Below are 11,670 nucleotides of genomic sequence, written 5' to 3'. Positions count from 1 at the left end.
CCGACGTGATGCCAAGCTGTAAAAGAAAATAACAGATGCGGTTACAAAATCAAATCTGGAGTACTATTTCTGGTCGATGAATCAATGCAAATGAAACAATTAAATGTGACAAAATAATTTATAGCAGTTGTGCTTTATAGCTCATAAATTGGGTGGAATTTAGAGCGATGGCATTTGTTCGAGTAATAAATATTGCCCTTTATGCATGAAAAAAGCTTGACGTGTTTAAGTTTAAACTCTCGCACACATGTCTCATAATGAAATATGGCAATAAAAACATGTCGCGATTGATAGAAGCTGAGAGATGCGTGAGAAACACTTCAACGGCGTTAAATCTGTGCCAACAACGACCTTTCCAATCAATTTAGATTTTGCATATATAAATCTAATTGAAAAAGTCTGCGAGATACTAAAAATAATTGTACAAAAACTTCGTTTGTATTTTGTTTTCTTTCAAGTAAAGCCAATATTCACACGAGCGTCTACTCACAAAGGAGGGAATTCTGGGTCGTTTTTTATCCGGCTTGCCAAAACATAATTTTCATCACGTGTGCAAGTCGTCGAATTTTGAGCGCTATTGTTTTTGAAATGTTGCAACGCTTTGCTTCAATCGAATAATATTTGTTTGATGTGGTATAAATATCACGATTGCAGACGTGAAAATTTGATGTTGATACTTTGGAAAATCCACATTATTCATTTTTACATGTTTAATTCAAAACGCAATTGAATTTCCATGTAAAATTTACAGTTTCAATAAAATGATGCATTATTTAACAAGTTTTTTAATAGTTTAACTGCAAAGTTCGTGTTAATAGAGAACAAACATATTTTTATGCATCCACTTGAATATATTTGAGAGGTAACGGTTCTGCTGCATGAATAAACAGCATAGTTATTAACTAATATACGCTTCTGGCGATTAAATCAGTTAAATAACTGTACACTAGTAGTGAAGATATTATTTTCACGTCCAAATATTTAAGGATAAAGGAAGTACATATGTAATTAAATTTAGACATTTCAATTCTCATAAAAGGAAACTCAATTACAATCAAATCGATATAAACGTATAAAAAACGTATCAAATAATAATTACATATTAGAAATCTTCATATCAATCAGTTGCAATCAGATCACCCGGAAAAACATTTAATAAATGTGTTCATAATATTTCTTTAAAAAGTGAGTTAGTACTAACCAGATTTATAAATATTATTCACTATATTAACTATGTACAAACTTAAAAATTAGAATAATGCGTATTAGTTTATGTTATCTAGTGTTACACATCAATAAATTTAATTACTTTCGGAGGTATCATAAAAGACATTTCATAGAAACAAACTTTTAAGCGTTTTTTTTGCAAAGTAATTAAATACGATTGCAATCAACCAAACACTCAAACAAATACATACCACCATTACACACATTCCATTTCATGCTATACCTAATAATTAATAAATTTTATTTAAATAATTTAACACAAAGTCCACATATTTTAATTATTTACTTATTGCACAAATTCCCAATAGTTTAGTTTGGTTAGGTGTGTGTGTGTGTAACCTAATTTGTTACCATAAAATTAACATTTTGCACTATAATTTGTTTACATACATTTGGAATTTCTCCATCGAACATCGTAATCGTAAATACGATGATTTGTAATTTATTTAAAAACGGCGCGTAGTTAAATTTTACGACGTCTTCGTGGATTGTTGTTTCGCTAAAGTTTAATGTGGTGTGCAAATTGCAACCCAGCTTTTCAGTTTTATGCTTAGGTTTTTTTAACGACTGCAGTTGCAATTGCATATGGTTGGTGTATTAATAAATCATGCCTGGATGTACGCCGTTGCTGCAATAAAAATACACGTTTGGATTCGTGCTTAATGTTGGCTCCAGTGTTGTGTACATGTTGCCATCGTCCTGCACACCGATAATATCTGTAAAAATAAAAATAGAAGAAATTAAATCATTAGCTTTAACCTCCATTAACTTAATAATTAAAATCTTAGTTCTGTAATAATCATAATACTAGTAAAAAATGTTTGAGGTTATGTCGTTATGTTTTAACCTCACTTAAAAAGTAATCAGAGAAGAATACATAATTTATCGTGTTTAATGCGTTCGGTGCGTGGCCTCAATTGTGCATAATTAATTACGTCCGCCGCTGCGGTGTCCATTAGTTAATAAATAATTCGTCTGGGGTAAACATTGCGATGACGATATCCTAAAACGGAAAAGGTCAAGAGTCATCAAGCAAAATAACCACATGTGCGTCAGCGTCTAATCTTCGGGAGAATAATAAATGACCAACTTGCGTAGAGGAATACTACTTTGTACCTGCATGGTTGATGTACATTGTACAAAGCCTAGTTGAATGTACTTTTGGGTTGGGTTCGTTTCCGTGTACTCTGCATCAAGGTTGGGCCGTGTCGTGATCGTGATCAACTCGGGCAGAAGCATGAAACATTGACAAAAGCGTGAACAAACTAAATGAACCAAATATAATTCATATTCTGCTTTGTAATGGAATGAAATTTTGAAATCAAAATTTTTATAACCAACAATCACGACCTTCGAGTGTTAGGCACGCTTATTTTCGTATTAGTGTAATTTGAGTTGCCTACTGTTTTCGATTTTTGTAGACTATTATGTTGGTTTTAATATTTGCATATTTGCGTGTTTGATTTCTCAGTTACTGATTATTTAAATTTAAATTTAAAACGAAACTGCTATTTGTTATTGCAAGTAGAAATACTTGGAACAAAGTTATTTTTGAGCATATTAAGTGCTTCTCAAAATGTTTACTACCATCTAGAATGAAACTTTGCACAATGTGAATAGATTGCACTAGAAGAATAGGAAATCAAATAAAACCCACGTGTATTTTCAATTTTTCACGCACGTTAGTAATGTGAGAACCTAGCGCACTGGTGTTAATTTTATCGTGCTTTTTTACGACGCCTTTTCGTTTTCTTTTGTTTCAAAAATTAATTTTAACTGGTTCAATAAACTCGTAAAAAATATACCGAAATGAAATATAAATATTTCTTTAAAATTTTACATTAACCATAACAATAACTAACATTAATGCAGGCTTAATTTAGCAAAACCGACTTCCTTGTGGTTTACTTTTTACTTTTTCTTTTCATTGTCATTTCGGATTTATTGAGGTCTTAATGGTAAAAATTAAAGGACAATGTCACTTTCATCTGACGCTGAACTCGTTACTTACTCATCTCGTTACTCCTTACTACTCGTTTATGGTTTATATGAGTCGGATGTAGAAGAAGCGCTTTCGCGCCAGATGTCCCGTCTCACAATCGCTGCGGCAAGTTCGTTTATTTTGTTTTGTACATTTCAATTTATTTATACGCGTGCGCACAACCGTATACGCGCGGCGTCTACGTGACAGCGTAAATAAAGAAATGTTATCGAACATGGTGAATTTATGTGCAATTTTCTACCGAGTTCATGCAGATAATTCACATTTTAATTGCGACACACTTTGCATACGAGGACACGTCAACAAAAAGTAGAAACTGCAAGGTAAATCAAAATAATTTTCGCGTAAATCATGTTTAATCAGTTTTTTTTTCCTAATGCAAAAACGAACATTACGACTTGTGAAATTGTTTATAATTAACTATAAAACTTTTTGTTTATGTTACAAAAATCGCACATGAGAACAAACACTTCATAGAATTTATCGTCATAAATTTCAAATCAGTTTTTCTTTTATTTGCAATATTAATTAACTTAACGATGTGTATTTCACGTTTAAAATTAATTAACCTTATCAAAACTTGACTATACTCATTTCAGACAAATATCTCTTATATAAATCTGTTTTTTTTTATATATAAAAAAAAGAAGTAATAAAACAAATGAAAGCAAGTATAAATTGCAATTCCAGTTGGAAATACTCGGCAAGAATAAGAAAAAAAACGGAAAACGTTTTCAAAGTGTAACAATAGCAGCAATGCTGCTCTACAAGTGTGTCAATTAGCGTAACTGATTGACCGCCGACCGTCTATCATCCTTTCGTCGAGAATTACTTCCTCTGGTCTCGACGCGCCGCGGCGAGTTGGCCCCGCAAAAGGAACCACTACGTATCTGTATCACACAGAAAATTATATGATGCCAATGGCCGGTCAGCCTAACCACCGTTACCGAAGGCGGTTTACGCGTCGAGCGCATTCTTTGAATAAACATATAATCGACGCGGGCATTTTTCGCCGCTTTGCCGAAAACAACAGGACTCAACCCGTATTAATATGCGCGCAGCAAGATCACAGCTAATAATCATCGTTAACATGTTGGCAAGCATTATGATTACATGGTGCAAGTGCTGTAAACCATCGTAAATATGCCCCGGAGTAAATGGTGCATTATTTTACATATTCAAATGTTCAAATGGCCAAATCGGAGCGTGTAACAAGCGGTTACCGTACTCGTAATTGTTAAATATTGTTGTTTGGATGTAAATCTGAACAAAACCAAGGTTTTAAGTGTTTTACACGATGCTACAAGATATGCAAATATTTTACTATATGTAAAACAAAAGTTAGGCCAAAATTTGCAAATACGCTAAATTTTGATTTGGATCACTCTATTGAATTAGTCTATGTTTTTGTGTCCCTGTGGCTTTATATACTAAGATTATTAAACAAATATTTATTGTAGGTACTTTGTATTTTTCATTTCAAACATCGGTAAGCCTGAAGAAGCTCGGGGAAAGCGTGAGAGAAAAGAGAAAATCCTTTGCCTCGGCGTAAACATAGCGAAGTGCGCAATGGAACGCGACGCCCTGCTATAATATCGAGCACCTACTTTATACGCAGAATCTAATCAAAGTCACTTTTCACTTGCACTTCGCCAACGAAATATTGTCAAGCAGGTCAAAGAAACCAGAAAGAAATTTAATTTCAACCATTTTCAAAAAAGAAACTCCAGTAAATTACCTCCTGATATATCCACTATGATTAATAATAAATAATCAAGTAGATGGAAACCGGACAGCGTATAATTGATGCGATTTATCGTAATTTAATATCAGAGTCTAATGAGTCGTAATTAATCGTTTAGTGTTACAAGTAAACTTTCAATAAAAATGCAACTTAAATTAAACAGGAAATTTTGCATCCTCTATCACTTCCTCAATGCATTAGAATTTTATTTTGCAGGAAATTGAAACCACTGATGACCAATTAACCAACTAACCTTCAGTATTATTCGTCCTTGAATGACTCGATGGTTTCTGATAAATACAATCCCGATGTCCACCATATCCGTAATCCCCTGGTTGATAATGAAAAAACGAAGGCGAGTATCTGCTTCCCGTCCGACTAATCGAACTAAACTGATCATCACGATCCTCCTTGTACACCCCGTTACTGCCGAGCGCAATCAGTCTTCGACCTTTCGACAGGAACATCACACAGAATATAATACTACTCGACACTAGCAATCCCAGCGCCAGACACGCATCCTTGTGGCGTTCGTTGACGAGAAACCCGCTCAGGATCCACACGAACCAGGTGGGCACCGAACACCCAACCGACAGCCCAATATAGGTCGACTCGCGATAATTGTTCCGCACGTGGCGCGCCTTGATCGACAGCACGCTCACGAAAAGTATCAAAAAGACAACGTAGATCAACGAGAAGAGCACGTCCACGTAGGTGCTCTGACACCGTTTCGAAACGATGGGCTTCTCGAGGTCCTTAGCGGTGAAGAGCAGGTGATGCTTGCGCTCAGTCACGTAGCGTTCGTAAATCACACTCTCGACGCCGGGCGGATACGTTATGAGCCACTGCACATTGATTGCCACCTGGATCAGTATACTGAACGCCAGCAGCAGGGCTTGGTATGCAGCTGGGAGGTAGACCCCGGTGTGGAGACTTATCAGAAACACGCACTTGACTAGCAACGCGGCGAAAATTAACGTATAAGATATTCCTATCCCAAATCTTGTCAATGCACACGTCAAGGGGGTAGGTACCATGGTCAGAATGATGCTTACAGTTGCACATAGAAACAACCCCAGGAGTAATATTTGTCCAAGGAAAATATTACGATGACTTGAGCTTAGTTTGTACGCTTTACATATGATGAAAATCTCGAAGAATGTAATCGAAACCATAACAATTCCGGAGAAGATAATAACGGGTAAAACCCATACTTCTGTACGTAGTAAACCACAGTCTTGACATACTGTAGCGGTGACAATCGGGGGTGTGCCGGATGCGGTAGATGATGTTGGTATTTGATTCGGTCGTAATAACGTCTTATTCGGCACGAGAAAGTACTCGGTTGACATTTCCACTCGACGGAGTGACATCTCGTCAAAGTCTACTTGCTTCATCTTTATAATGTCGATTGGGACGCTTGTTCTTACGAGCACATTATTTGCTTGGGTAATTTCACGACTTTTGCACAAGTGTTCAGCTGGCACTCCATGATTTGGTGTTTTTGACACAGTAGCACGAGTGTTGGTAACTAAGCGCTGCCGAAGATGTGGAGGACGCGACGCGGCAGCGCAAACTCAATCCCAACTGGTTTGGTATGGTTTGGTTTGGTTGTTAGTGTAGTTAGTAGTAGCTACCTCTACTACTTCTCCTTCTGCTAGTTCTTCAGTGCGCGGAAGATTTTTATTGCTTACGTTTTGCAGAAACGTATACTCGCACTCGAGCAGGAACGACTACGCTCGAAGAGCTCGAGGCGTCGTTAGCTAGCTCACGCAGCGAGCAAACCTCAAGCGTTTGGACGACTTTGACTTTGACTGAATTTTAACGCATGCAAGTTATAGTCGCTGGAGATGGAGTTCGAGTGGTTCGAGTTATTCGCGTCGCGCTTCGTTTGATTGCTGGTTACCGGGGCAGAAGAGCCAGCGTGTGGAGGGCAATGAAATGTATACCACACGTAACTACCGCGTGTTCACATTTTGCTATATTCATTACTTATTGTTTTTTCATACATAATAAAAACACTTTTTATAAATAAACGTTTAAAAATAATTTAATTTTAAAATCGACCATTTTTAATACTACGAATATATCTGCGTACTCAATCAATTATGTTATGTATTCAGGAATTTAAAAAAAGCAACGGTATTTAATTCACACTGTTGCGACTCGTTTAATAATCCCATGTAGAGTTAAAGAGACTTTAAACTGTAACATTGTTGCTTTTATAACTGTCCAGGAGTGAGTAGGAGTAGTCGCCCGTCGTAAACATGTGTGTTTAAGAATTACGAAGATGAGGTAACTATAAAAGTAAGCAAGCTCACTTGAGTAAAACACACAGCAAGTGGCTCGTGAGACAGAAGCGCCATTTTTAATAGATGGTGAAAGAAAAAGATAGCAATCATTGTGATTACACATGATGGTTGCTAATTTGATGCGATTTAGTTTATAATTTTGGGTATTTTGACGTGGAGAACACGGATACTGTTGAAAACTGTAAACCCAGCTCAAATTACACCGTCGAGTATCAATTATCATCGCTCAATTTAATCCAGTAACCATTTTAACATTAATAATTGCAATAAGCAGGACAATGTTAAAAATTTACGATCAATGACTTTTAATTATACAAGAAATAATAATTCTAAATTTATCTTACTAAAAAAGTTTTTTATATTAATTTAAAAAACAACATTCCCGTTTTTGTCGTCCAAAAAATAAAACTAAACATTGAAATTTGGTGAAATAGTTTATCAGTCTATAACCTAATGCAGTATTTATTTTTGACGCTGCTGTGGTACTAAACCCGTCCATAACTATAAATTTTATAGATATGAAAATAATCCCGTCATTATTTGCAAAATTCAAAAAAACTTTTTCAATAAATATAAAAGCTATAACTTCCTTATGATTAAATCAATGTAAGCTTTCCCGGTTCCAATTGAGAATTTGCAAACTTCCTTACAAGTTGAAGGAAACCCGGAAAGCACAGGTGCACACGTGCAGCTGAGGTAATATGAGCGCGACCAAACTTCCGTTTAGAGCACGCGCTAACGACGCACAAATTGCCCTCGGGGAGCACGATTTTACGAGAGGCTTTGAGGGAAAGCAAATCAGGAAGCTCGCGAACTCCACTCCACTCGTAAATGGTCCCAGAAAAGCCAGCACGTCTTGTTAATGACCCGCCCCGACAGTCGACACGCATTATTAAGTTAGAAATTTAATTCGTAAATTTGCAAAATTCTATTTGCGCAAAAAAAAAACTGTTAAACGTTCCAAACAAATTAATAAACTTTTAATTAATGTAGTGCGTTAATTAAGTGGTGTTGTATGGTACATTTTAATTAATGATATACATTAATCTTTGCGTTAATTAATTAATAACATGCGTGTTTGATGTTAATTTTATTCAAGTATGGAGATGTACGTAGTTAACTTGAATTACAATGCTGCATAGTTGGTTGCCTACGTTAACACTCCACAGGCATAAATAAAACGTGTTTTTAGCTAAAGTCGAATGTTTTAACAAATGCATACAAAAAGTAATGAATGTCTTGTAGCACGAGGCAATAACAACTAACAACATATTTGTTATGTATTATATTATTACATTATGCATTATATTCAGTATACGACGCAGTAGCAAAACAGTTATGAAACAGTTATGCAGGAACATTATGCATCAAATGCTAATATAATCAAATCATGCTGATTAGATGCAATGATTCAAGTTTTAAATCGATCACACTAGGCGCAGGTATTGACATGGCACACACGATCTAGATAAATCGCTTCATTTATGCGATAAACAACGAAAGAATGCATTGAGAATGTGATCACCGCTATATTTATCACGTGTCAAAACAATACCAATTGCAGTATCAATAGCAATCAACAATATCAAGTTCAATGAATAGCTGTACATAATTGTATCTTAACTAGGCTAGTTTAAAACAAAAACAAGAAAAAGCAAGAATATTTGACGGATTAATTTCAAATTTAACGAAGAATAATTACGTAGATGTTTGTTTATGCAATAATCAGTCATAAACGTGGCATAAATGTGTCACAAGTAAAGTAAGCATGTAACAAATGCAGATTTAGTTTAATTGAATCGTAAATTGTATAATACTACAACCAGAAATATTAAATATGAACCATGTAGATATGGTTCAAGTTTTTTTTGCAGATTTCCGATGACATAATAATAAATTAAGTCAACAGAATTTAATTAACGCGACTTTTTTAATTGCTGCGAATTATGAGCTTTAGTTGTTAAATCTTTATGAACATTACAAGCCTCAGAAGTTTTACGACTTTTAGCAAATGCAAAAAAGTTTTTTTTAGAAAAGTTAAGTTTTAAAATCAACTAAATTAGTCCTATTCATGAAGAACAACGCCCTAAAAATTATAAAATTTACAAAAATATCTAATTTTGCGTACTTATATTGAAAATAATTTAAAAAAAATAGAAAAAAATTCTTTTTAACGTTGCTAAATAAAAAAAAACAATATCAATCCAAAATACACGAACCACTTGAAGGCACTCACTTTCGGTAGGTTTGGCATGATTAAATTTTTTTTATTTTACGCACAATATCCTATTTCGATTATGTTTATACTGTGCTCCACCCTGAAAACCGTTTACAATCCATTCTCCTTTAAAAGTTAAGTTATTAAAATGCGCAGTTATCAAAGTCCCCGGAATTCGAAGAAGGAGTGGCTTGTGCCTCGAATACCAGCGTTTTGCTACTCGACTTATATCACTACTATGCATGTCAAACATTAACAATAATTGCAAAATTGGTAAAACATTAACTAATTAATGCGCATACCTTTACGATTATTCAAAATTGTTTAAAATTGTCTACCAATTAAAAAATTCTTTCAAAGCGCGTGCCATTTGCTTTTAATCTTAATTATTCAATATAAATTCTGATTTTGAACAAAAAATAAAATCTTGAACTTTAAATTTTATTTATATTAATTAATTTATTAATTAAAATTAATTCCAATTAAATCCCAATCGGAAGAGTTTACAATTTACACTCGTTTACACACCGATCGGGTGTAAAATCAATAAGAAAAACGAGAAAGTTAAAATGCTAATTGTCGATTATTCAATTTCCTCATACTCTTAGCGAAAAGTTTAACGCCACTTTTCTCGGCGAGCGATTAAATGTCCGCTTTCCACAACTCCAATTACTGTGACTCAATCCGGCGTGTAATAATTAAGCAATGCAATAATGCACTAATTGAATAATGGAATTTCCTCTATTCCCTGACAGTTGCAGCCAACTCGAATCGTTTCTTTGCAGTAAGAGACCTGCAGACCTGTTGACGTTTGAACTAATCGCTGTATGATTAAAAGCAGTTTCTGCCCAGAGCACACAAGGCAATAATTGGAAAATAATGTTGATGGATGAAAATTGGAGCAAACCAAATCATCATAAATTATGAGTGAAATTGTTGATATGAAATATTCAGGCGTCAATTACTTATGTAGATGAATACTTTCATTTTATTTTCAAAATAAATGTATGTAATGTAAATATTCACATAAATTCAAAATTTGAAATAAAATATTTAAAAAATCGTTAATATTTCTTGTTAATTATAATTTATGAATGAATGAAAATTTTGTCCGCTTGCATATTTATACATAACGATATTTTTTAATGATTTTTTTTTGAAGTGATAAAAATGATTAGGTATTAATTATTTTTAATCTTGACGAAAAATCTTTTTGGCATTCTAAATTCCTTCCTATTAATCTTAAGCAGACATCTTAAATCACTTACTTAATTTGAAGTTTTTCATCAATTCTCAAAATAAACAACACTCGCGGCATCATTAAATAACAATTATCATTTACGCAGACACTACCGATAATCACCGCAGCACAATTAATTTTTTATTACAACTACAATTGTGTTTCTTGTATTGTTATATGTTTTTCTTTGTGGCTTCGAAATTTGGGAATACACACAGCGAATTTTATTTTAGGAAAGCGGACGGATCGATGTATCTCGGCGCGCCATCAATGCGCGTCACAAGGCGGCAAGATTCATTGAAATGCGAAATCGTAAATGAAAGTTGGTGAATAATATATCGTATGTAGGTATTCATTCACTTTCCATCTCATATAACTTTGTTTTTATTACTGAAACTGTTGATATGCGAAGTGCATTATTGTAAAATATTTATTTATTTACTAGTCGCGGGGAATTTCATATCCGTTCAACAAAATATGTTGTCTTTAATTAATTATTCATGGAATTTTCGAAGAAAATATAAAAATTAGGTCAAGCAATTTAAGAAACCGAGAAAACGCATCGTTTTTATTTTTTGTGATAAATGTTTAAAAGAAAATTAATATTATACATTAAAAAACTTGAAAACTTGTATAGAAACAAACGATTATAACACATTTTCACATATTTTTATTATAAAATGTGTATTGCCCAAAGTTCTGGCCATTTGAATATTAAAATCGCGTAGGAAACGTTAATTTTGAAAATTTTATATCGCGTAAACGGCTAAAATTAAAAAAATAATAATGAATAGTAAATTGATTTGCCATGTATTACCCCAAAAGGTATGCAAATTTCAGTACCAATAACATACTTTTAATTATGCTACATTAACTAGTACCAAAAACAAATTTTACTGGCTTAATATTGCCAATGATTTGCAAAAT

General features: G+C 33.9%; 1 protein-coding gene across 2 annotated transcripts; it reads right to left on the bottom strand.

Annotated features, from left to right (window-relative positions):
- Nucleotides 1-1,151: 1,151 nt before the first annotated feature.
- Nucleotides 1,152-6,832, bottom strand: LOC135794931 (metabotropic glutamate receptor 4). 2 transcript variants are annotated; one of them, XM_065306428.1, is made up of 2 exons: nt 5,227-6,832; nt 1,152-1,943 (listed from the first exon to the last, which is right to left on the bottom strand). In XM_065306428.1, exons 1-2 carry the CDS (start codon nt 6,368-6,370, stop codon nt 1,825-1,827), a joined length of 1,263 nt encoding a protein of 420 aa, XP_065162500.1. In that variant the 5' UTR covers nt 6,371-6,832; the 3' UTR covers nt 1,152-1,824. The 2 variants fall into 2 exon arrangements, 1 of the variants encoding a protein (XP_065162500.1); XR_010548979.1 differs by lacking the exon at nt 5,227-6,832 and adding an exon at nt 3,239-3,521 and having other exon boundaries at nt 1,815-1,943.
- Nucleotides 6,833-11,670: the final 4,838 nt, after the last annotated feature.

The sequence above is a fragment of the Atheta coriaria genome, unplaced genomic scaffold, assembly GCF_025399875.1.
Source record: "Atheta coriaria isolate IRGN ID8LTWV9N9 unplaced genomic scaffold, Caltech_Dcor_3.1 hic_scaffold_6_pilon, whole genome shotgun sequence".
Taxonomy (NCBI): Eukaryota; Metazoa; Arthropoda; class Insecta; order Coleoptera; family Staphylinidae; genus Dalotia; species Dalotia coriaria.
Note: the sequence above shows the minus strand (reverse complement) of the source record. Positions and strands in the feature narration are given on the sequence as shown.

What these genes read in the sequence shown, in the direction of transcription:
- LOC135794931 (XM_065306428.1), bottom strand. Translation starts at nt 6,370, where the DNA reads ATGAAGCAAGTAGACTTTGACGAGATGTCACTCCGTCGAGTGGAAATG. An exon ending in AAGGACGAATAATACTGAAG is followed by an intron (nt 1,944 to 5,226) that starts GTTAGTTGGTTA and finishes TTATTTTTACAG; the next exon opens with ATATTATCGGTGTGCAGGAC.